General features: G+C 39.1%; 3 protein-coding genes across 5 annotated transcripts; 1 reads left to right on the top strand and 2 right to left on the bottom strand.

The window, feature by feature from the left end:
• Positions 1–12,887: 12,887 nt before the first annotated feature.
• On the bottom strand, positions 12,888–13,535 carry LOC121777920 (glutathione S-transferase T3-like). The gene has a single exon (XM_042175252.1). It carries the CDS (start codon positions 13,533–13,535, stop codon positions 12,888–12,890), a length of 648 nt encoding a protein of 215 aa, XP_042031186.1.
• A 4,360-nt stretch (positions 13,536–17,895) lies between these two features.
• LOC121775711 (uncharacterized membrane protein At1g16860-like) lies at positions 17,896–21,078 on the top strand. Its single transcript, XM_042172735.1, has 4 exons — positions 17,896–18,713; positions 19,750–19,905; positions 20,194–20,405; positions 20,506–21,078. The coding sequence occupies exons 1-4, from the start codon at positions 17,970–17,972 to the stop codon at positions 20,696–20,698; spliced, it is 1,305 nt and encodes a 434-aa protein (XP_042028669.1). The 5' UTR covers positions 17,896–17,969; the 3' UTR covers positions 20,699–21,078.
• Positions 21,079–21,805: 727 nt separating this feature from the next.
• LOC121776040 (glycosyltransferase BC10-like) lies at positions 21,806–25,893 on the bottom strand. Of its 3 annotated transcripts, none has more exons than XM_042173157.1 (11): positions 25,791–25,893; positions 25,235–25,562; positions 24,910–25,026; positions 24,547–24,647; positions 23,619–23,690; positions 23,402–23,483; positions 22,937–23,017; positions 22,815–22,856; positions 22,585–22,644; positions 22,343–22,489; positions 21,806–22,264 (listed from the first exon to the last, which is right to left on the bottom strand). In XM_042173157.1, exons 2-11 carry the CDS (start codon positions 25,499–25,501, stop codon positions 22,085–22,087), a joined length of 1,149 nt encoding a protein of 382 aa, XP_042029091.1. In that variant the 5' UTR covers positions 25,502–25,562; positions 25,791–25,893; the 3' UTR covers positions 21,806–22,084. The 3 variants fall into 3 exon arrangements, with proteins under 3 accessions (XP_042029091.1, XP_042029089.1, XP_042029090.1); XM_042173155.1 differs by having other exon boundaries at positions 25,662–25,802; XM_042173156.1 differs by having other exon boundaries at positions 25,668–25,802.
• Positions 25,894–26,345: the final 452 nt, after the last annotated feature.

Here is a 26,345-nt window from a genome sequence, read left to right as displayed (position 1 = left end):
TTTCATAATATCGTAGAAGTACATATAAAATAGAGATATTTCATTTATAATGTATCTTTATAAGTATATACTCCCTCCGTCCCATGCTACTCGCACTTTTCATTTTAGGCCGTAAATTTGGGATTGATTTTTTTGTGTAATTAAAAAAGAATTTTAGGTGTAATGAGACATCACTTAATAAAAGAGCTCTTAACTTAAACTAACATATTAATTAAATGCATTAATTCTAACTTAAATTATAAATAGTGTAAGGACTTTGTGACGAGCCGAAAAGCAAACGTGCGAGTAGCACGGGACGGAGGAAGTATATATTAGTATATTTTATTATTTCTTTCGACCCCACGGAATTTTATTCCTGGATCCGCCATTGGGCACATTAGTAGAAAGTTGTGATGCTTAATTAATTAAGAGTTTGGTTAGGCCTCACTAGGATAATTAGTGATAAATAATGAGACTTTAATTTGCTTTTTTTACTTTTCATAGTGTAATAAATTTTGAGCTTCGGAGAGATACATTTCTGAAATCAATTATAAGTTGTGATATAAATAGTAGTCAAACATTAATATATAACAAATTTTTTAGTGTTAATTTTCACATTTGGTGTATGATGATATGCTCCAGAGAAATATTGTGAGTTACAATCAACAACCATAGAAGAAAATTAGCATGATTTTAAAAAAAATTAATAACATATCCAAAAAAATTGAGAAGGCTAAAAACATTCATCTAATACATCCAAAATTAATTAAGAAGCACTATTGTTAGATGAAAGTTAACTGTGATTGACTAATAGTTTTGTTATCAATATTTATAGCTTTGTTTAAAGATATCCAAACATATTGCTTAATTAATTTAAATTTAGAAAGTAGCTGAATAAGTTGATGTGTCAACAGTTGAACGAAATTCAAATGTTAGGTCACCATTACTATGAATTGGTTTGATTTGGTTAAAAAAGATTCTTAACTCATGTGAAATGTATTAAAAAATTACATTTTATAAAATAAATTCTCTAGGTTAGTGAATTTGATTATGTTTTATAGATATATAGATGGAAAATTTTTAAATTTGGGCCATAGTGCTCTTCATGCGTGGCCTCAATCAAGCCCATTAATCACCAATTATATCTCAAATTTGGACTTATATCAACTCATTTTAAAATCGCAAATAAACAATTTCGAGTTGGAATTTAAAATTAATGCCAAGGTGGCAGTAAGTGGATTTGTTTGGGCTCATAAATATTCAAAATATAAATTCACCATTAATCGGTAAGAATATCTATAGGCTAAAATATGTTAAATGGGCCTAATAATATATACCCATTGGACTCAATATATTGAGTAGAAAAATCTTTTACTACTTTGTGAACATTGCTCTTATAGGCCCCAGTTTCAAAAGAAATTGAGAAACAATAAATACCCTGAATTATGTTTCATGTATTTGGGTAGTATGATAGCATAATTAATGATATTATCCCACAAAAATATTACTACTAGTAATTTGTTAGCTTGATTTTTTTCTTTCAAAAATTAGACTGGCATGGCTTTTAAGCTTTTACTTATACTACTATATGGTTAGGGTAATGATTCCCTTACATATAAAATAATTAAAAATAGACTAAAATATAGTTGATGTTAGTAAGAGGAAAAATCATACTCCCACTATTGAGAGACTTGAACTGAAAGTTCATTTCATATTAAAACAAAGTTTAATAGTAGGATTGACCAACTAACTATAGTTTGGTTTAATAAGGAGAAAATTGTCACACACTTGTTTTGTACTAGTATCTTAATTTTGTTGACTATAGAAAGAAATGCGTCACTATCTACTGTTCCTTCTCTTGTCCATTTTGGAAACGTTAGTTTATCAAACATTTTATGCTATTGCATCATTTATAATTTTATATATCAGGAATTTATTTTTAAAATAATTTGTGTGATCGCTTCTCACTTTCATTCAATTTTTTCTCCGTATGTATATAAAAAATATTTTATTTACATCATTTATCAAATCAATAGATATTAACCAAAATAGAAAATCATGTGTTGCAAACTCCTACCCTTTTTCTCAAAATTAAATAATGTATCTAACTAAAATACGAATACTTATGTTTGTATTTCAGTAGTTCCATAAAGTTCCCATGTAAATTACAAATACTAACTTGATTTCTTAAAATAAAATTGACACGAGCCTATTTCCGAATTATGTATGTATTATTAAAAATTCAATGGGACAAATTTATCATGTCATAAATTTTATGACCCCATCATCCGAATCTTTTTAAAATTAGTTATATTTATAAAATATAAATATTTAATTATGATAAATTTGAGATATATACTTAAACTCAAACACAAACATGATCAAATACTAATATTTGAGATTTGTGTAAAATAAAACATAAATTTAAATATTTTAAAGCATGTTTTAAAACATGTTTTACAAATTTAAATATTTATTAATGAATTAGAAGTTTCTAATTTATTTATTTATTATTATATTAATAAAAATTAATATATAATTTATATGTTTAATATAAAATTGAATGTTATTTTTTAGTTATCTATATTATAAAAATAATCAATGAAATTGTCCAATTAGGAGTCAAACAAATAGAACAATAGAAATATTATCGGGTTTTAGGGCCAGCCCATCGGGTTTTCGGGTCTGACCCTAACGGGTTGCGGGTTAATCGGGTGCGGGCTAATCGGGTTGTAATTTTATCGGGCTAGAAATTTTAAACCCTAATCCTATAAATTTGGCGGGTTATTCGGGTCAGCCCACAGGTTGCGGGCTGTATTGACATCCCTAATCTTTTTATACTACTATTCAAATAAAAAGTAACTACTACTACTAGCTAGTTATATAGTGGAGCAGTAGTAGTAGTACTATCGTTTGTTCCTCATTATAGTATTAGTATGGGCAACCTACCCCCTTCATCATTAAATGCAAATCTTAAAATACATAGTCTAGCTAGGTTTAATTTAAAATTTGGAGACAATGATTGATAAAATATTCAAATAAAAAGTAACTACTACTACTAGCTATTTATATAGTAGTAGTACTATCGTTTGTTCCTCATTTTAGTATTAGTATGGGCAACCTACCCCCTTCATCATTAATTGCAAATCTTAAAATACATAGTCTAGCTAGGTTTAATTTAAAATTTGGAGACAATGATTTATAAAATATTGACGTAAGAGTGTCCACCACGAGGCGGACAACTCCAATAGCTCTACCCCTTTTTATTTATAGGCCCAGTTTTTTGTCCGCACAAAAAAAAAAGTTTCCGCCATTATAGACAGATACTTTCAATAGCCCCAATTTTTTTTGTTTATTTTAATTCAATTATAATTAAAATTATCGGACTATACGTAATTAGAAAAAAACGGCTATAAGTGAAGACATTAAAATTAAACACTACATTTTCGTCGTATTAAAGTACTGGAAAAATTATACAACGAAATATTAATCTATTGAACATCAATATGGTGTTAACACTACGCCGCCACCTCCCCTACGTGCCCAAACTTCTTCAATCAAATCGTCTTGGAGTGCGGTATGTGCTGTGCTCCTGCGCATATCAGTGAAACATTTGATCAAATATTCATTGCTCCGTGGTACGCCCATCTGGATCGGCGCGGAGGCTACACCGTTACTTGTACTTGCGCCATCTTCCGGTGCCCAGCGCTTTGCAGCAAATCCTTCATCTTCTATTATCATATTATGCAGCGGCGGATGGAGGTGGGGTCGAGTGGGGTCGGCCGACCCCACCGCCATCCCTGGTGAACTGCCGGAATACTCCTCCCAACGGCCCCCGACCCCACGGCGTTCGGAACTCTGCCCCATGATTCATCTTCAAGCTGCGCGTAGCTTTTGCACCTTGTTATTTTCTCTACTGCTAAATCTTTTATGTGTGGGTTCATTTATTTTAATTAAAACATGCAGGGAATACTTTCTTCATAAATAATTTATCTCTATTATAATGGTTAATACTTTCTTTACAAATTACAACTAAGATTGCTCGGTATCTAAATTAATTTTAATTCAAATTAAGGGTTTGAGGGGTAGAGCATAGGTTGTGCAAAAAAAAAATTCGGTGCATTATATTATAGGAGTATGGTTTATTGAACATCTTGTAGTCATGTTTTATTAATTAATTTACTTTATTATCGTAGTAACCGATAAATTTTAACCTAATTTTAATAGATATTCCCTCCGTCCGATAAAAATATGAATATTTGGAATAAAACAGAAATTAATGTACAATTGTTAAAATAAGAGAGAAATGGAAAGAAAAAGTAATTATAGTATTGTTAGTGAAGAATGTGGCTAATCTACTAGAAAAGGAAGTTACCAAATACTATAAAAGGAGATAATTTTATGTGACATTCCAAAATGAAAATGTATTTATTTTTATGGGACGGATGGAGTAATATCTATCTTTTACTTTTAATTATTGATTTTAGTTACCTTCTATTTTAGATTAATAGATACTCCATTCGTCCCACAATAAAAGTCATATTTTGTCATTTCGGTCCGTCCTATAATAAGAGTCACATTTCACTTTTATCATAAATGTTAAATAGGTCTCACATTCCACTAACTCACTTCACTCACATTTTATTATAAAAAATCAATATAAAAAAGTGGGCCTCATGTTCCACTCACTTTTCCTACCCACATCAAATGTGACTCATATTATGGGACGGATAGAGTATTCATTTTTGAAAAAATCTCGAGTTTCCATCAACTCTTCTAATGCTAATGGCGAACAAAAACAACAGCAACTAGAAGATATTTTCGCAACTAATTTTGACAGTTTCATAATATCGTAGAAGTACATATAAAATAGAGATATTTCATTTATAATGTATCTTTATAAGTATATACTCCCTCCGTCCCATGCTACTCGCACTTTTCATTTTAGGCCGTAAATTTGGGATTGATTTTTTTGTGTAATTAAAAAAGAATTTTAGGTGTAATGAGACATCACTTAATAAAAGAGCTCTTAACTTAAACTAACATATTAATTAAATGCATTAATTCTAACTTAAATTATAAATAGTGTAAGGACTTTGTGACGAGCCGAAAAGCAAACGTGCGAGTAGCACGGGACGGAGGAAGTATATATTAGTATATTTTATTATTTCTTTCGACCCCACGGAATTTTATTCCTGGATCCGCCATTGATATTATGCAATATGATACATGCTAACATAATATTCGCAACATCATCTTCGTGCCAAACTCGTGCCGGGCACCGTATAATGGTCCATCGCGCTTGGAGGACACCAAAAGCTCGCTCAACATCCTTCCTAGCAGCCTCTTGTTTTCGCGCAAAATATTGTTTCTTCGGTCCAACTTGTTCGCGAACTGTCTTGACGAATATGGGCCACCAAGGATATATCCCATCTGCCAAATAGTATCCTCTACAGTACTGCTTGCCGTTGGCTACGAAGCTGATTTCGGGACCCCCCCCGACACTCATCATTGAATAGAGGCGATGACTGAAGAACATTGATGTCGTTGTTCGAACCTGCAACACCGAAATACGCATGCCAGATCCGCAAATGGTAGTCAGCAACGGCTTCCAGGATCATCGAGGGATGTCTGCCTTTGAAACTAGTAGTGAACTGGCCTTTCCACGCCACCGGGCAGTTTCTCCACTCACAATGCATGCAATCGATGCTTCCTAACATTCCTGGGAAACCGTGAACCGCACCGTGCATATCTAGCAGTCTCTGGCACTCATCAGGGGTGAGCTTTCGTAGGAACTCCCCACCAAATATTTCCCGGATCCCCTTACAAAACTGCCTGAGCACCGTTAGGCTAGTTGTCCCACCCATCTGTAGGTATTCGTTGAACATATCAGCCGGTCCGGCGTAGGCAAGCTGCCGGATTTCAGCGGTGCACTTCTGAAGAGTAGACAGCCCGATCCGGCCAGTGCAATCACTTCGGAGGGTGAAGCACTGGTACCGCTCCACCAAATTCGTCGCTATATGGTTGAAGAGCCGTTGCGACATTCTGAATCGCCGACGGAAAATCTCGGGTGGATAACGGAGGTTAACCACAAAGTAGTCCGCCATTAGACGTTGGTGCGCTCCGCTATGGTCTCGTTGGATGGTCCGACGATGAGTAATCGCACGAGAGATCGCGGCCTCCGTGATCTCCGCTGTGCGCGTCGCATCCTCCGCGTCGGCGTCGTTCTGCACCTCTTGAATCAGAGAATTCCACTCCTCGTTCCACAAATCGTCCATTTTAAATACCAATGGAATCCATAAATTTTAGTGAGAGAAAGTATGAGTGAAGAATTGGAATGATGTAAAAATAATGAGTGAAATGGGGTGTATTTATAGATAAATTAAATTGAATTTAAAAAAATTAAATTAAAAATCATCCGCCCCGCCGCAAACTGCCCCCACTATAGGCCGGAGCGTCGGCCGCCCGGTGACCGGCGACCGGCACGTCCTCGCACATTTCTCGGCGGAAGGCCTTCCGGCCCTTTTTTTTGTCCGCTTCGAGGCGGACGTCCAGCCCACTATAGACCGCCCCGCCTTCGCCCCTGCCGGGGTGGCCCGCGCGCCTATACTACAGTGGACACTCTAAGCAATCTTATAAGAAGTGACTTTGTGTAACGTACCACGATTGAGTTGCCATGCATTAAGACAGATTATGATTATTTAAGAGCTTAGCTTAAGAAAACAAAAGGCCACCTACCCAAGTCACTGCCACTCAATAAAATTGTGCACCGACTATTTTTTTTAACATAATATTCCTACTATTAATTAACTACTCCCTCCGTCCCATTAAATATGCAACATTTGCTTTTCGGCACGAGATTTTATGTAGTGTTGTTTTGTGAGTTAATGAAGAGAGAGTAAAGTAAGAGAGAAGAAAAAGTAGAGAGAGTATTATTTCCATTTTTAGAAACGTTTCATTTTTAATAGGACAGACCAAAAAAGAAAACGTTTCATTTATAATGGGACAGAGGGAGTACTAACTAATTCATCTTCTTTTTTCACGAATAGAACATATATTATATATATACGCCAACATATTACATATAAAACATACAAATATATCGCGCGAACTCAATTCTTTTTCCGTAATTAAGGAATCTATTGTGATGTAAGTTGTGTACATTGATGATAGCATTAATAAATTGTACTCGAAATATCAATATGTTTGATCAATAAGAGCATGCACAACGGTGAGTAGGACGGCGTCCGTCCGTGCCAGCGGCATGGAGACGCTGTCCACCGCTAGCACGGCGCTGCTCGATGCATCGAGCACATCTGTGCCAGCGAGCAGGTGACGTGCCAGGCGCGGATTGGCCAACGGCTTAGCCGTTGGCAATTTTGAATTTTTTTTTAAAAAAATCGGTTTTTAATTAAAAAACCGATTAAAAAAATATTTTCCCACTTCCTAAAAAATATATATCCGTTTTCTACCCACTTTTAATTTTTTTTTCATTTTTTCCCCCAAAAATACATATTTTCATCTATAAATACCCCCACTTTCACACCCAAAGTTCGGGAGTTCTTGGTGGCTACCGACCTTACCCGATCGACGACCAAGATGCCCCCGAAGGGCAATACGGGTGGACACCCGAGCCTAGAGCGATGTCGAGCGGCCCCTCCCAAACTCCGACTCCTCCTACTCGCGGTGTCCACACACCGTACACTCCGGGGAAGATGGAGTAATTGTTCAAGGCGTTCTTGTCAATCTCTGAAAATCCGGAGGTTGGCACCAACCAATCCGGCGATCATTATTGGTGGCGCATCTGTCGCCGGTACAATAAAAACCAGCCGGTGGGACCAATCGAGCACAACGAGAGTATGGTGCGTAACGCCATATACAGAGCCAACGAAGAAATCCAAAAGTTCCAGGGGTATTACCTCCAGGAAGAGCGGTCGGCGGGGACCGGCCGGAGCGAGGTCGACATCATCAGTTCCGCCTTGTTGACCTACCAATCCATGAACTACAAGCCGTTCAAGTACCTCAACATTTTGCAGGAGACGCGGTCGCATCCGAAGTATAGGGGAGGCGTAACATCCTCCTCTAGCGGCTCCTCCAAACGGTCAAGGTCGGTATCCCTATCCGACGCCGGCTCCGAAGACGTGGTTAGCCAACTTGCCGGAGCTAACTTGGGTAGCCCCGACGCCGGCCCGAGAGGTTCCCAACGCCGACCGCAAGGAAGGAAGAAGAAGGCAGCGAACCGCCGTCGCGCCGCGACTCCATCCGGCGATGCTCCCGAACCCGCTACCGTTCCCGTTGTGGGCGATTTTTGCCCAACTCAATATGGCCGATAGGTCAACTATGACCCCCGCGCAACTTCGATCGCATGAGGCCATGATATTGGGTCTCCAAAAACAATTGGGGGTAGTGCCGTCGGATGAATTGTCTTCCACCGGGTATTTTTAGCCTTTAATTATGTAATTTTTAATTTTTAGGAGTTTAATTATGTAATTTTTAATTTGTAGGAGTTTAACTATGTAATTTTTAATTTTTAGGATTTTAATTATGTAATTTTTATTTTTTAGGATTTTAATTATGTAATTTTTATTTTATTTGTAATTTGTAATATTATTTCAGTTTTTTTTAATGAATTTTAATATTATGGAAATGTTTTTATTCAAATTAAATAATAGAATGGTGGGACCCTTATGCTCGTCCTTGCGGAAGAGCAAGACTGTGGGTGTTGTGCTCTTGCCTAAGAGCAGGCAGAAAAAGTGGGGTCGGGCTTACAACCGTGCTCGTTGGCTAAAGCATGGTTGTGGATGCTCTAAATACCAATGAAAACATTTTCATTTTTGGATGTCAAACTTAAATCGACACAATCTCAAAAATGAAAAAAAGTCTTATTTTTATTTTATTTTATTTTATTTTATTTTATTTTCATTCAACCCACTAAATAAAATTGTAATAAATTTTTTTACTGTATATGAGATGTTCCATTTAAAATTAGACGAATGGAGTATCTCTTAAAAGGGATTGAGAATAAGTGTTGATTCTTAGAGCATTAGCAGTGGGGCGCCCTAAGGGACGCTCTAAAGCACGTCCTATGCACCGCCACGTCAGCATTTTATCCTCCTACCCTTCCACCTGCAGTGGGGCGCCCTATAAGCCGCCCTAAAAGCCGTCCTATAGGTTCACTATTGTTTTGTTAATTAATTTAAATGTTTTTCAAATATGTCAATGCAAAATAATTAAAAAAAATGCCATGATTAATTAAAAACGGCAAATCCTACATTGATTAAAAAAAAGTTTTACACGAGTTAGAAATGAAAAAAAAGTTGACTACTCTACAAAAACGACTGATATTCGTCAGGGTCTGTACCAGGCCAACGTGCACCACCCCCAAACATCGGACTATTCGGACTTGGTTATTCACCGAAATCCATTTGAGTGTGGAAAAGTGAATGGAAAGGTTACAAATGAAGGTGGGGTAGAGGGTATTTATATAAATAAATTTTTCAGAATTTAAAAATAAAAAATGAAAATGCGTTGCATCGTCCGTGCCATCGTCCGCCTCGCCCACAGTGGGCGGACGATGGCGCGGACGATGCCCTATCGTCCGCGGACGATCTATATGGCGCGGACAATGCATCGGGCATCGTCCACGCACCCACAGTGGGCGGAGAATGGCGCGCCTGAGGCATCGAACGACCTATCGTCCGCCCCATTGCGGATACTCTTAGGGCATTAGCAATGGGGCGCCCTAAGGCGCGCCCTATGTCGCGCCACGTCAGCAGTTTTATCCTCCTACCTCCCCACCTGCAGTGGGGCGCCCTAAGGCGCGCCCTATAGCGCGTCACGTCATCATTTTTTTAATATTTACAAAATCCATACGAATTTAAAAAAAATAATACATTAAAATACGAATTTCATAAACTTCATTTCATTTAATAAAAATTAATACATTACAATGCGAATTAAAAAAAACGCAAACTCAGTGACGGCGGTTACGAGCCTACACTTCTTCAATCATGTCACTCATGAGCTGCGCATGCTCCTGTTGGTTGCGCATTGAGGCCTGTCTAGATAGAACCTCTTCGAAGCCTAACGGTAACCCTCTATCGGGTGTGTCGGTCGATGTGCCGGAAGAGCTAGATGCACGGTCGTCTTCATTCCAGTCGGTGATGCTTCCGCCTTCACTCTCGACTATCATGTTGTGCATGATTATGCACGCATATATGACATCGGCGATGACTTCCTTGTACCAGAAGCGAGCCGGCCCTTTCACAATTGCCCACCGTGATTGGAGCACCCCAAATGCCCACTCAACATCCTTCCGCGCCGCCTCCTGCTTTTACGCAAATAAAACCCTCTTCTCACCAATTGGGCAGCTGACCGTCTTTAGGAAAACTGGCCACCGTGGGTAGATGCCATCGGCCAAGTAGTACCCCATATGGTATTGGCGTCTGTTGGCAATGAACTCGATGGCCGGGCCGTTGCCGTTACATTGGTCGGTGAAGAGGGTGGACGAGTTGAGGACGTTGATGTCGTTGTTCGACCCGGCTACGCCGAAGTAAGCATGCCAGATCCAGAGCCGATGGTCAGCGACGGCTTCGAGGATCATCGTCGGGTGGCTGCCCTTGTATCCACTTGTGAATTGGCCTCTCCACGCCGTCGGACAATTCTTCCACTCCCAGTGCATACAGTCGATGCTCCCGAGCATCCCGGGAAACCCGTGCGCCATCTCGTGCATCTGCATCAGACCCTGGCAATCAGTGGTTGTCGGCTTGCGCAAATATGTGTCGCCATAGGCCTCTACTATCCCCCGACAAAAGCTCTTCAGACACTCGCGGCCTGTAGTCTCCCCACAGTGGAGGTACTCGTCAAAAAGGTCCGCCGTGGTGCCGTATGCCAACTGACGAATAGCAGTCGTGCACTTTTACAATGGTGTAAGGCCGGGTTTCCCGATGCCGTCCTCCCGAAACGTAAAGTATTCATCACGCGAAGACAATGTACGAACAATGCTGAGAAAAAGGTACCTCGACATTCTAAACCGGCGGCGGAAAACAGTCGGGCACCATCGCGGTTGGTCGGCAAAATAGTCTTCAACCAGACGTCTGTGAGCTTCCTGGTGGTCGCGTCGGACATACGACCTATGTCGAATAGGCCAATGGACTTGCTCAGCCGCTGCGGCCTGCCGCCTCCTTCTCGCGCTGCATTTGCGCATAGCATGCCGCCATGGCCTCTTCAACGGCTGCATCTAATGCTTCGTCAAGTGAACCACCAGATTCAGACGGACTAGAACTATTGGTGTCGTCGCCGAGATTCATTTTGGTTGGATGTAGAGAGAGAATATGTAAAGAGACAGTCGATATGTTCGTATGCATAACTGAAAGAGAAACGGGATGTAAATAGAAAATCAAAACCGCGTGCCATCGTCCGAGTCGATCGTCCGCGACCTCCACAATGGGGCGGACAATGGCGCGGACGATGACCATCGTCCGCGACAGCCGCAATGCGGCGGACGATGGCGCGGACGATGACCATCGTCCGCGCTATCCTCCGGGATCGAAGTATAGGGCGCGACTATCGTCCGCGTCCTATGACACGCACCCGCAATGGGTGCGGACGATGGATGGCGCGGACGATGCGCGTCATCGGGCGCCCCATCGTCCGCCCATTGCGGATGCTCTTAGTGGTCTGGCGCAAGCAAACCTTTTATCTGAAAACTCATTGCAAAACCTCTTAATATCAAGTTAATGATTCTCATGCAATACAAGTCAAATATGAATGACAATGAAAGAGGAATCATGTCCTGGATTACTTGTGGAAGTTCATCAATTGTTACCTTCACTCTCTCATCGGTCATTGTTTCATCTAGTGAAGTGTGAATGATTGCACATGATGCTTTTAGGAGTATTTTTTTAATATCATAATAGTAGTAGTATAATTTTTGTTCGTATTTAGTTTTTTTGTAATTTATGCTCTATCAAAACCTTACCTGCTATATTCCCAAAACAATAAAGTAAATAAAATATAACCATGGAATCAATCTATATATTAATTACCATATATATAGAGTCATTAGGTTGGACAAGTTAAATAGGTCCATCCACAATCCCAGAAATGGAGATGGGCAGAGTCTATTCATGCATCTTCCAAATTAAGATAATAAATTTCAGTTATTTTCTTGGTCACAAAATCTGATGTTTCAATCAGCCAATGGAATTTCATTTTCTTGTAGGACCACTCACACTCCAAAGTTTATTGCTACCGACACTTATAGGAATTTCATTTAGGGGTGAGAAAAAAAACTGAATATTCGAACCGAACTAAATCGAAAATTTGAAATTCAGTTCGGTTTTTTCGATTTTTCGGTTCGGTTCGGTTTGGTTTTAAAAAAACCGAAAACCCGAAATTATTTTAATATTTATTATATATTATATATATACTTAAAACCTAACCCTAAGAGCATCCACTATAGGCGGCCTTCCCCAATAGCCCCGCCCCCTTTTTTGTCCATAGCCACAATTTTTTTATCCATAGCCCCATTTTTTTGTCCACAGCCCCACTATAGGCGGACACTTCCAATAGCCCCAAAATTTTATAACCAATTTTCATTTTAATTTTCCGTTTCGTTTTTAAATCAGCTGAATTGAAATAATTATAAAACGAGGTGACTGGGACCGAATATTTGTTGTATTGGCAAAGGTAAAATTATACAACGAACAAATTTTAAAAAAATACAAATAAAAACGCTGCCACCATCTAATCGGCGGCGGAGTCCGATTCCTCTCCTCTTCTCCGTCTCCCTTGCTGCCGCCGGCCACCGCTGCCCCAGGACCCTCATCAGCCAAGCGCAGACGGCGCTGGATCCGACGTATGAGGTCGGAGTATATATTCTTGATGTACGGGTCGATTGCGACCTCTTATTTGCTGCAGACTTCATGCAATTCGTGCGTCAGCTGCACATATACGTTATCCCTCAAGACCTCTCTGGCAAAAGGGGCCCTTGACGGCGGTGTAGGCGCGGGCTGAGGGGCGCGCGATCCAGACGCTGGCGACGATCGGCGGGAGGAACCGCCAGCTTCTCTAGCGCGTCGGATAGAGGCATGTTGTCCCGGAGGGCGGGCGCGCCTAGAGTGTGTAGCGGAGGGCTCTTCGGCTTGCTCTTCGTTCAGGTCGAACGATTGCGAGCCGCTGCCGCTGCTGTAGTCCCTGACAATGTTGTGTCTTGTCCGCTTCGGCGCCGGAGCCTGCTCTTGCGCACAAATGGCCTTGAATTTCGGGCAGTCCTCGAGAACTAGATACTCATCCCACATTGTGAACTTTGGATTGCCCTGCTTGTTGTATTGGCTGATCGAAAGTGCTTTCACGTCAGCCTCGCTTCGGCCACTCTCCGCATGGAGCACATTGTTCTGGTATATGCCCGCGAAACGCCGGGTGGCCGACAGAATCCTAGACCACTTCTTAGGGAGCTGTTCCGCGTCACGTGGTTTGGCGCCGCGAGGTTTGAACTCGTTGTACGCAAACACGATGCGCTTCCAAAAGCTCCCATCGGTCTGATCGGTGCCCATTATGGGGTCTGATGTGGCGGCATCCCACGCCCTCGCCACAGCAATGGACTCCGCTTTGGCATAGTGCGTGGCCTTTTTTTTCCGGCTTGAACTGAGCTGCTGGCCGAACCGCCACCACTGGAGCCGACGCCGCTGCCCGATCCACCGGCCCCGCTGACATTGCCCGATCCGCCACCTCCACATTGACGGCAGCCACCACCGCCACCGCCATCGCCACTGCCCGTGCCAGCCCCTTCGGACCCCCCGACTCTCGTCGCAAAGGGCGTATCCGGTACGCCGGAACTAAGCAGACCGAACATTGTATACAATGCGTCTTGATCTGCCCTAGTGAAAGGAGAGCTGGTGGATTGGAAAAAGGTCTCCGGACGCGGATGGTGAAGGGCGTCGAGGTTGGGTCTGTAATCCCCAAACGCCGAGCGACTCAGATTCCTCGGCAAAGGTTGGGGCGTGGGAGAAGACCTCCACGACTGAGATGGTAGAGGAGTTGGACTCGATGCCCACGGCGGGGGAGATTGGCTCCAACTCCATGGCTGGGACGGCTGAGAAGGATAGGCGCCATATCCCGATGGCTGAGAAGGATAGCCGCCATATCCCGACGGCTGAGACGAATAGCTGCCATTTCCCGACGGCTGGGAAGGATTGCCGCCATATCCCGATTCGTCCAAGCCTGGAGATTCGTCGTCTCCACCGTGCATTTTTAGAGAGTGAAAGTGTAGATAGTAAATGAAGGGAGAGTGTGTGAAAATGGGGTAAATGGATGGTGGAAGAGTGGTATTTATAGGGGTAATTTTCGAAAAAAAAAATTCAAGGGGGAAGCCGGCGCGCCGACCGCAACCCCACTATAGATAGCCCCGCCATCGCCCCATCCTCGCTCCCTAGTCGCCGAAGCATTGTCCGCCCCGTCCTCGCCCCCATTTTTTCGTCCACCCCGGGGCGGACGTCCCTCCCACTATAGGCCTCCCCGGCGTCGCCCCCTCCGGGGCTATAGGCGCGCCTCGCCTATAGTGGATGCTCTAATTCTCTTCTTCACTTCCGCCTCTTTTCTCCAAAATTCAAATCCTCCACCTCCAAAGTCCATCCGCCGCCATCTCTTCTCCACCGTCGCCTGCGCTTGTGCCTCTGCCCTCCAGCCATGCTCCGGAGTTCAGCCTGACGCTGGCCCCCCTCCACCAAACTCCCCTATACTCCAGCGGTGCTCCAGAGTCCAGCCCGACGCCGACGTCGACGACTCGTCGCCCTCCAGCCATCCAGCAGTCCCTCCTCCCTTAGGCCTCAGCCATCCACGCCGAAGAAGGTAAAATCTCCTACTCATATTCACATATTTGATTCCTATTTAATTTGTGTATTATATCCAAAGTTGAGTGTAAGTTTTTATACTGTGAAATTGGGTGTTTAATTTTGTAATGCAGTGAAATTGATTGTTTAATGTTTTGATACCGTGTGTAATTTCATATGTTGAATTGAGTGTTAAAATTTCATACTCTATAATCGATTGTTGTAGTATATGCTTTGTTAGATGGTGAAATTAAGTGTTAATTTTTAATAATTGAGTGAAACGGATTGGGAGATACCATTGATGTTATAATTTGCTCCAATTTACAATAGAATGTTATATAATTTTCTAAATCTTTTTGTTGTAGATATTGAATAATGAAAGTGAAACGATTGGAGATAGCATTTTAATTGAAGTTACTTCTCGGGTGGATGACAAATGAGATGAAAAAAAAAGATAAAACTATGGACAAAAGATTTGGCCAAAGTTCTTCTATTGACACTTGAAACTTTGATCAAGAAAAGATTGAGAAGGCTTTAGCTTTTATGATGATTGTTAATGAGTTGTCTTTTGAGTTTGTTGAAGGGAAGAGTTTTCAACACTTTGTTTCTTAGATATGTCCTCGTTTTAAGATTCCATCTAGAAAGGAACTTGGCAAGATAGAGCATGGTATTTGAAGCCTTGGAAGATGAAGAGTAAACAATTATTAGATAGTATTAAATTTTATTTTGGTTGACATTGATGTTGTGGCTTAAATATTTATATTTTGTTGGTTGATAGATGTTAATCATGTTAGGGTTTTATGGTTTTGTTTTTTTCGATTTTTCGGGTTTTCCATATAATTTCGGTTTTTCGGTTTTTGATTGAAATTTCAAACAATTTCGGTTTTTCGGTTCAGTTTTGATTTTTAAGGAAATTCGGTTTTTCGGGTTCGGTTCGGTTTGAGAAAAAAACCGAACCGAAACCCGAATGCACACCCCTAATTTCATTCGCATATTAAAGTTTATTTATTCAATTCAAATTGCATGCATTCTAAATAATCCAAAAATCAAGCATTCTTATTTCCTTTTTGGACTGTCAAGTCCAATCCAACACATCACAGCTTTCACTAATTGTTTTTAATATCAATTCCAAATTAATATTTTATTTATGAAATATCTTCAATTTAATATCAGTATTCACTTGGTGGAGTATTAAAAAAAATATTAGTAATTTGTTTCTACGTATAAAAATTATGTAAATGTTTATTTTGATATGATTATCATTTATCAAGATCTCTGAGTTCTAACTATTTTAGATTATATTAATATTATTGAATTTAGATGAACTTTATAATTCAATATAGTTTGTGGCCATTTAAAAATCATGCAAATTGTTGAAATCTTTTAGCAATACATGTTTGATATCTTATGTTCATTTATTCCTTCGAAAATCGAATGGACTTAATATATAATACACACTAAACTTGACTGTGCGATTGACATATATAATTTGATGAATTAATATGAAGACAATAAGAATGACATTTTTAAAAATAGCAAAACTTAATAAATAAACATGATAAAAAAATTCGCCCAAGTGGTTTATTACAAAGGCTTCAATAATTTCCTCCTCCAACTTTTCATTTTAAAATGTGTTAGCATTTTAAATGCTGAATTAATCGCGACGCAACTACTATTCCATTTAATACACAGTTGCCGTTTTTAATATACAGAGTAGTGTAAAATAAAACACCAAATCCACAATTAGAAACTCCACAAGCCAATTATTATTTTTATACTGTGTCCATCCGCATTAATCATACCCATTTTCATTTTCGCCCATCTGAATCATTGACCTATTTATTTTTTCAATATTCTTGAAATTAAACTTTATTCCATCATTTTATCTCATTCACATTTTAAATATCATGAATTTTAATAAGTATTTAGTAAAATAAGATAAATATAAATAAATGATTGAAGATTGTTAATAAAGAATGAGTTCATCCCATTAAAAAGAAAAAAAGTTTTCTAAAATAAAATTTGTAATTTTCTTAGACAATCAAAAATGACAAAGTGAAGAGTATTTTTATGGGACATAATAAGTATTTCCTCTGTCCATAAAATATGTCACATTTATGGGATGATAGGTTTGAAAAAATAATTTTTGTATTAATGTGAGAGAAAATTATTTCCAAAAATAAAAATGTGACATCTGTAGTGAGACAAATTAAAAAAGAAAGTGAAACATATTTTATGTGACAGATAGAGTAGTATATAAAAATATGACACATCTTCACTATCATTTTGTACTTATTTTTCATTACATTTCTTAAAATATGAGCCAGATTTAGGGAGATACAGACTTTAAAATACTAAAATTTTTTGGGACTGATACGGACTTGAATGCGTGATTGATAACTTAAGAGACATGCATAGAATGCTATTACATGAAGTACATAACAATATTAAAAAAAGAAATTAAATTGGTAAAGTAAAAGAGAAAAAGAGAAAAATTGGTAAAGTAAGAGAGAAAGAAAAAAAGTAATGGAGTTAATGTTACTGGATTGTGGGATCCACTTTATTGTAGTGGTATAAATGTAAATAAATTGATATATATGTGTTTAAAAATTTTCTAAAATAAAAGGTTTGAAAGTTTCTATTTTTAAGAGACAGACTAAAATAGAAATAGTTACTACTTTAAAAATACGAAAATACGGAAGTTGTACGTAAATTCAACCATAGTAGAGATTCAAATTCAAAAAGAAAAACTAGTAATATTGTTGGTATAAAATGAAACTTATTTTTATTATTGAATTTTTATTTATAAAATATAGAAATTTGATTATTTTTACAGATTTGATCAAATTAAAAAAAATATTTTAACTAAAAGGATGGAATAATAATATGTGGAAAATAACTTGTGTTTTGGAAATTGGAGAATCCAACACAAGTACACAAACACAGAGCATGACAGCAAATCACCAGAGCGAGCTGTTCCAAACACAGAGACAAAGGGCAAATCGGTCATTCCATGTCCACAACATACCCCTTTTGGTAATTTCATCACTGGCCTTCTCCACTACCATGTCTTCACTCTTCACACACTCTCTCTCTCACTCCTTCCACAGCTACAAAACCTTTTCCCTATCTCTCACTCTAAACAAACCAAGGAAAAAAATGAGCGTCCGAAGCGGGTCGCACCAGCTGAGCAACGGGCTCATGGTCTCGGGCCGGCCCGAGCACCAGCTCAAGGAGCGCCAGCCCACAATGGGCTCACGTGCCGTCCCCTACACCGGCGGCGACGTCAAAAAATCCGGCGAGCTCGGCAGAATGTACGGCGTCGACCTTTCCAGTTCCGACCACCACCCTCCCCAGCCCGTCCCCCCGAAACTCCCCTCGCGCCACAACAGTGGATCCGCTAGATCCGGCCCTAATTCCGGGAAGAATTCGGGCCCAATCAGCAAAAAATCCTCGTCCTCTTCCTTCTCCGGCCCGATTACGCCGATTCAGCCCACCGGACTCATCACCTCGGGCACAATGGGCTCGAATCGGAGGTCGGGGCAGCTTGATTCCGCTTCCGCCGCGGCGGCTCCGGCAGCGAGCTCGTTTAAAAAGGTTTCGTACGGCTCCGCGGTGACTAGTTTGGGCGAGGGGGTGAAATTAGGGTTTAGGGTTTCGAGGGTGGTAGTGTGGATGTTTTTGGTGGTGGTGGTGATGGGGCTGGTGGTGGGGGTGTTTCTCATGGCGTCGGTGAAGAAGCCTGTGATTCTGGTGGCGGTGGTGGCCGTGGTGGTGCTGATTGTCGTGATTTTCGTGTGGAATTACGCGTACCGGAATCGCGGCGTTTTGGGATTTTTGAAGAAGTTTCCCGATGCGGAGCTCAGGGGCGCCGTCGATGGGCAGTTCGTCAAGGTCACCGGGGTAATTACGATTTTGTTTTTTTGAATGAATAATGCCAAATTGTTAAGAGAATTTTGTAGGATTTTTAAAATATTTAATTACGCCAAATCATAACCTTTTTCATCTAAACTTCATCATCAGTTATGACACTCGAGGAAATTCTCTCTATATAAATATGTATAGATTATTATAAGTATATATCTTGGGACCAGTTTGACTACTGGAGGATTGGATGTGAAATCAGCAATTAGGATTATAATAGTGGTTGAATTTGACCTGATAAAATCTTTTTAGGGTTGTGAACTTGTGATAATAATAGTGATGTGCTCATGGAAGTGGAGGTTTGAGTTCTTTGGAGTCGATGGGAATGTTTTTTTTTACTCGAGAGTGTAGAATAATTTGACGTGTGGACGACGAGGCAATGCTCCTCTGCACAATTTATTTGTTCAGATGTTGCAAGCAGCAATATTACCTTATAACGTAATTGAGGCGGATTTATATCACTAATCAGCTAGACAGTGATATGTGTAACTGTGAAGCATGTTACCATTCTTCACTTGCTGCTTTGACTTGCTTATGTAGAATTTGTTTGGAAACAAATCACTTTAGCTATACATTTTGTTTAGTTCTTTTGTGATCTTGCACATGAATACATTACATCTTTCTACATGCTTTTAGAGCTCAACCTCACTCCACTTCAAGAGTGTTTTTGGGATGAAAAACTAGAGGGTTGGTGTATACAACGAAGCCCATTTAGGTGGTAAAGACACTTTCCCTCCAACCAATAGGTTTGAGGGTTGGAGACTTGGAGTCACCGAGGGTAAATGGAGAACCATTATTGATCCTCTTATTAAAAAAGAACCATTTTCTGCTTTTTGGAAGTTTAGATGATTGTAGAAATGCTAAAGTGAGCATTTTTCTCGAAGGAATTCCTGATTCTGGTAACCATAGCTGTAAAGTGTTGTCATGATGATCGTAAATTGCATAGAAGCCACTATAAGTAACTATCCACTTTCAAAATACCTGTACTTGCCAAATGTTGATTGGTTTTTGTCAGGTCGTCACTTGTGGAAGCATACCCCTTGAAACTTCTTTTCAGAAGGTACAAAGATGTGTGTATGCATCCTCGGAACTATATGAATACAGAGGTTGTGGTGTAAAACCAGCTAATGCCAAACAAAGATGGTTCTCTTGGGGATGCACATACTCAGAGGTTAGTACTAACTGCTTCACTAACTCAAAATCACAAGGTTTCATCTTTGATAATGAGTCACTTTGTATTCAACCCTCTTCACATGTTCAAGTTATGGCTATGCTTGATGTCTTATCTTGTTTATTAATTCGTTATGTGAAGATTTTGTCCTTGCATTGCATCCAGATGTTGCATAATGCATGCAATCGAGATTTATCAGTCTCTTTATAGCTTACATTGCTGTGTTTATATTGACTATACTGTTTCCCATTTAAGTAATTTATTGTCTTTTGCTTCTTGTGTTAACAGAGGCATGTTGCGGATTTTTATATATCGGATTTTCAGTCTGGTTTAAGAGCTCTTGTGAAAGCAGGCTATGGTGCTAAAGTTGCCCCTTTTGTTAAATCAAAAACAGTAGTTGATGTCACCAAGGACTCCAGCAAACTATCTCCAAACTTTCTACATTGGCTTTCTGAACGAGGCCAGTCAAGTGATGACCGTCTAATGCGGCTCAAAGAAGGGTGAGTGAGATACCTCGTTGTGTTATAATACTACCCAGGAAAATTGTATTTTGCTTTTGAAAACATGTGGAAACAAGTGCGCGTATATTTGATTCTGCAGATATATAAAAGAAGGAAGTACCGTGAGTGTTATGGGTGTGGTTCAACGACTAGACAACGTGCTCATGATCGTCCCACCTTCTGAGCCGGTATCAACTGGGTGTCGCTGGCCATGTTGTCTTCTCCCCACATACATAGAAGGCCTTACTTTGACTTGTGACGAAAGTCAAAGTGCAGACGTGATCCCTGTGTAAACGAAGCATCTTTTTGTGGTTGGGTTTTGGAACAAACGCATTGACAGTGGAATGTGGGAGTTGTAATGAAGATCCGGCAGAGACCTGTGAGTGTATAGTTTTGGTGGACGAAGAAGAAGACGAAGAAGAAGGTGGAAGGTGTGAAATCGATAAGAAGCTCGGTAGATATACATACATTTTACTGGTGGTGGAGATGGGAAAAGTTCCCTCCGAGCAAGTGGGGGTTCATCGACTGTATAGAATCATCAAATCAATCTGGGTTGATCTTTGCCCGCTGCATATATTCTTCATTTCTTATTTCACTCCTATTAATATCAAATGTGAATTTGTTTGTTATCACTCTCAATTATTGTTTAATAAGTAGTATTATGTTGATAACAGATTGTTGATTTCAGTCTCCTTTTCTTTTCCTCCAAATTTATGTTACAGAACAACCATATGTTGTCATAGACATTTTTCAAATTCTGGGGTTCACAATGCCAGACATTCTGGTAGTGGGAACAAATAAAATAAAATAAAATAAAATAAAATAAAATAAATTGGTAGAAAACAAAGGAGGCAAACACATTCACACATTCGTATGGTGATATATATTCTCCGTGGATAAAATATTACTACTATTCAAATGACTACTAACTTACATTCCGTGTCAACTTTGTTGCATTAAATAAGAGGTGATGGGTATATGACTAAAATAGGTGAATAAATATATTTTGATGCATTAAAGAGTAGTTATGGGTATATAAGAAAAGGAAGAATAAAAAATTGGCTAGTTGGCTATTTAAATTTTGATTTTTTCAACACACTATGACTTTTTAAAAGAAAATATAATAGCTATAATCATTTTTAGAATCTCACCTAATTTAAAATTTGCTCAAATCTACACCAAAAATTTCGCATCACTTTAAACACTTGGTCGCGAACATAGAATTATACCACTACTATATAGTAGTTAAAATTATGCAACAAACCCAAACTAGCCAATTTTTTATTCTTCCTTTTCTTATACACTTGTACATTTACTTAACAAAAACTCTATTCCATCGCCTTTCGTACTTTATTCTCACACGACTTAACATTTAAACATCAATTCCTGAATTCAAGTAGTTTGGGACGGAAGGAGTATTATACTAAAACTGAATCACGGGCTGCACATCATACATTACTTGTTTCTTCTACACTCAAAGAGGTAACAATCTCTAACAAGTAGCCAATTCTAACTGTTTTTACTGCTCTAGGGTATCTCTCTGCCTCGCTCTCTCTATGACATATCTATATATAAATGTAGCATAGTATTGTGCCTCCAACTGAATATAAAGTAAGCAAAACTTTCTGAGACATTTTATCACCCTATGTGAAAGTTAGTTATCATATCCAGGCCAAAAATCAGGGTGGTGCATCCAGTAATGCAGACACATCAAAGTTACCGACTACTCCTTGACTCAAAAGGCGCATCGCAGCTCCTTGAGAAAATTTCCTTGCGAATAAAAAACAGGGAACAGACGTGGAATTGTTACTGCACCACTCTGTCCTGTATTCTGTTTCATAGTATACGTGGTCGATATCCTGAAAACACGCATGCTGCAAAACATAAATACAGAAGAACAATTTGTATAGGGCACACCCTGAGATGAAACAACAAACCTTTATTCTTTTTATTTGTTCTGATCCTGCATTTGCGTAGCTAAATGTGAAAGGATGCCAACCACCATTATCCGTGTTTGTTGTGGATTGGTTCCATACAGTGTAGGTAACTGTTCTTCTTTCGAGTTCAGTTTCAAGATCTTTCATCTACAAACCAAAAATGAAGAGAGGGGAGTATAGTTTGACGATTTGACCAGACGTGGTGTGGTGGTATATGCATTAATAAGAATTCTTTTACTTACTGCTAGTAATGTCTGCACGTAGTGTTCATCTGGTATACAGTTGTGCTGTTTCTGAAGCTTCTGCATCAAAATCAATATTAAATGGTCAACCAATATGACGCCAATGATAAAAATTGAAGATGCAGCACATACTGAAGAACAAAGTTAAAGAATACAGGCAATAATAATCCTCTATCAGAAAATTTGGTATTTTCAGGGTTTATGAGTATATTCAAATCAATGTAACTTACAAGATTCTTCCTGCCCTTACTTGCATCAACTGGCGGGCGCCTCTGCAACAAAATGCAATTTTTTAAGTTTATCAATATTTTAATCATCAAAGCAAACAAATATACATGCAAAATAGAAGTACCTTACAGAACTTCTTGAAGATGGGAAAAACGATTTCATCATCAACAACTTCTTCAGCATGACTTCGAATTAACGTGACCCACTAAAATAGATACCAATTAGATTCATATAGAACAATATATTTTGATAATTTTTTAATAAAGTTTTCCACCTCTTTCATACGAAAAAGCTCAATTACCAACTAGTAGAAGGATTTTGTGGATATTTTTAGGTTGACAAAACAACGCGTAATCATATTGCATGACACAACTGGTCCGCTACGATTCCGAAGAAGCTCACATTGACTTACACAAGCAAGCTGGTATTTAAGGTCTTTAAAAATTTATTTTCTTCTATGTATGAGTGTGGCATCAAAGGCATGGGGGCACCAAACGTGTCAAGGATACATTATTATCTGATTAAGTTAAGAGCAGTCGGTTTATCTGACAATGAGACAAGCAACACTACCATGAAACAAGATATTAACCTGCGATCCTTTCCGCCATTTCTGCTTTGGTATAGCTGGAGACATCTTTGGATTGTAGCGAACATCTTTTTTGTCAAGAAAGCTATCAAAGGAAACTCAAATTTAGCTACCCTATGTATATATTGTCTTTTAATAGCACGCTATAAATATATATTCTTAAGCAAGTAGTCGAAACAGTATGAAATTCAGTGAATCCTATTTCAACTTTATTAACCACCTGTCCACAAAACTTCTTGGAGAACCCATGAGATAGTGGTAGATATAGCTGAAGTTGTACAGAGGGACACAGCTGTTCAAATTGACACATCTAAAGTCAGAAAACTATCAATTTTGAAGTTGCATCTATGCAGAAAATATTAATGGATACATATATGCATTACACAATATGAAGAATAAATTTTGGCACAGACTGCATCCAGCAATTCTGAAAATTAGCTGTTGATATCAATTTAATGACATCCAAAATTCAATATGCATGATAGGAAAAATGCAATTTTATCCCTGTGTACTGCAACCTTTTTCTGAATTTTGTTGCCTATACTTTGATATGTAAAGTTCAGCCCCATGCACTTTCTTTATTTCCTCAAGTCCTTGACATCTCCACTTTTATAGCCGCGGGGTGTGAGGGGGTTCATAAAGAAAAGTATATTGGGATACTTAAAACAATATTTACAAAGTAAATATAGTGAAAGGACACAGAGAATCATGCCTTTTTCTTATAGGAATTAAGGAGCTTAAGGCCCACCAAGATGCTAAACTAAAAAAAATTGATCCTAATCTTGGTTACAAATTATAACCACCAATCTTTACCAAAACCTCGAGTGTAAGCAATCATATCCCATAAATGAGCTAAAGAGTTCATTCCCCTCTGTCCAATGCTGTATCATGGCATTCCTACTTGTTCGATGTTTTAGTAACCCACAAAGCTACGGATCCGATCTGATTATACTGTAAAAAGGCACAAATACCTCAATATAACACTCATATTCAGAACTTCAATCACACATTGGTATATTTACCAGCAGATCCAATTAAGATTTGTTTCAACCAGGGGATATTACTGCACCATATTACGTCAAACCAAAAGAATATGCATAAAACTCTATTTGACATGAACCCTGTTCTAGGACTGTAATGAAGATGACCTGTCTGATAGAAGTACAAATCTTTGATTTGCAGGATCCTGAAGGGCTTCTTCAAAAAGTAACCTCTCAGCTTGAATCATACTTGCTTCTCCCCAGGCTACCTACACCATCACTCTTAATATCAATCTAATGTGTGTAGGAAAAAAATCATTTCAATCAGCAGCTGGAGGTTATGTTATGTCTCCTCCAGGTCACACATTCTAGAGTCATCAAGGATACTCGAGACAAACTTTGAAACACAACAGACTAATTCTGCACGAAACCAATAGGATTTGTATAGTTTCATAAACTTTCAATCTATATTTTGATCTTATTTCCACATACATCTCCATATCCAAACAATGCATAAAATGGTGATATTACCTTAATGTTTTTTCTCAGTTGCCGGTCGAAAAAGATGGCCGATCTTGTTGCAGATTCATCAAACACGAAATTTGGCTCAGAATGTATATATATTGAAAAATTTGCCCTATCAACATTCTGCAGAAAAGCTCAAATCAGATGGAAATATAATCATCTCTGAGAAAAATAAAACGCCACATCGACATGTTACAACGAGCAAGACCAAATCTCCTCCTAAAATCCTACAACTATTCTACTTAGATAACCGAATGCAGAAATAAACAACGAATGAATTGAGAAGCACAAAACCGATAGATTTTCCCTAGCAAACGAAAACTGCACCAACCTCAAAAAAGCTCTCCCAAAGGAAATCAAGGGGCAAGTTTCTCCGAACGAGAAACAGGAAGGCGATCTTAGGATTGCCGCTGAAATCGTAGGTGAGAGAGCGAGATTTCCGCGGCAGAGCAGCCGTGGACTGCGAATACTGCTGGATTCTGAGATAAGCGAAGACGCAAAGCGCGACGGAAACTAGAATCACCAGCTTCCACCCGAAACACAGCACGTGGCGCATCGACAGCCCCGGCTTCATCGATGCCTGTGCCTTCTTCGTCATCGCTCACATACACAAACAAATTGCTTAACCCCAATCCTACCACTTCCACTTCTTTCTCTTCCTGTTGTTTAAAATAGAAAAAATCAGCAGCTAAATCAACAAATAAGCAGTGAACTGAATTCACGGAAGGTGAGCTTCACAGAGGGAGAGAGAGGAGTACATGTACATTGTAACTGGAGAGCGCGATCGATGGAGTTAAGAAAATAAATCAATTGAAGGAATTGAAAACGAAAGAGTTTGGTTTGAAAGGGAAGGGTGATTCAGTTAGTTGGGAATGAGAGATGCTTACTTTTGTTCTTCGTTGCTAAGCGGAGGGGACAGGTCGAACGACGTCGTGCCGCGCATTTTAGCCCATTCTTCTGTTTTACACCTGAATTGATTAGATGTTAAGCTAATCGATACGTATTAGAATTAAAATATTGTTAATCCGATGTTGACTTTATGGTCGGCTTGCTCAATTTTTTTTTTGGTAATATACATTAAATGGAGTAAATTTTGGTCCATATTTATTTAACGGTTATATAAAAATAAACGGCAAATCATGTTCTAAAGTCTAAAATTAGTCCCATTATGTTGTTTGCTCCATATGTAGATCATCAATCCGGTCAAAACACGGTTAACCGTTATTTTTAACGAAATCGTCAAATATAAACATACAAATGTGTAGGATAAAATATGAGTATTTTTTTAGGACAAATGTACGAAACCAATTTTAATACTCCCTCCGTTTCATAAATATTGTGCCACTTTGATCCTACACGAGTTTTAAGAAATGTAATAAAAATGAGTTAAAAAAGTTAGTTTAATGTAAGTCCTACTTTTATATATTAGTTTTATAATAAAA

Source organism: Salvia splendens, chromosome 18, assembly GCF_004379255.2.
Source record: "Salvia splendens isolate huo1 chromosome 18, SspV2, whole genome shotgun sequence".
NCBI classification, from domain to species: domain Eukaryota; kingdom Viridiplantae; phylum Streptophyta; class Magnoliopsida; order Lamiales; family Lamiaceae; genus Salvia; species Salvia splendens.
This window is presented reverse-complemented; position numbering and strand designations above follow the sequence as displayed.

Bases quoted from the DNA above. Each gene is read 5' to 3' on its own strand.
- LOC121777920 (XM_042175252.1), bottom strand. From the start codon at position 13,535: ATGGGCACCGATCAGACCGATGGGAGCTTTTGGAAGCGCATCGTGTTT.
- LOC121775711 (XM_042172735.1), top strand. From the start codon at position 17,970: ATGAGCGTCCGAAGCGGGTCGCACCAGCTGAGCAACGGGCTCATGGTC. The intron at 18,714-19,749 runs GTAATTACGATT...GGTTTTTGTCAG, and splicing joins AGTTCGTCAAGGTCACCGGG to GTCGTCACTTGTGGAAGCAT. The intron at 20,406-20,505 runs GTGAGTGAGATA...TTGATTCTGCAG, and splicing joins CTAATGCGGCTCAAAGAAGG to ATATATAAAAGAAGGAAGTA.
- LOC121776040 (XM_042173157.1), bottom strand. From the start codon at position 25,501: ATGACGAAGAAGGCACAGGCATCGATGAAGCCGGGGCTGTCGATGCGC. The intron at 24,648-24,909 runs GTAATATCACCA...GTGATGGTGTAG, and splicing joins AACTGAGAAAAAACATTAAG to GTAGCCTGGGGAGAAGCAAG. The intron at 23,691-24,546 runs GTCATCTTCATT...CAATTTGAACAG, and splicing joins TTTGTACTTCTATCAGACAG to CTGTGTCCCTCTGTACAACT.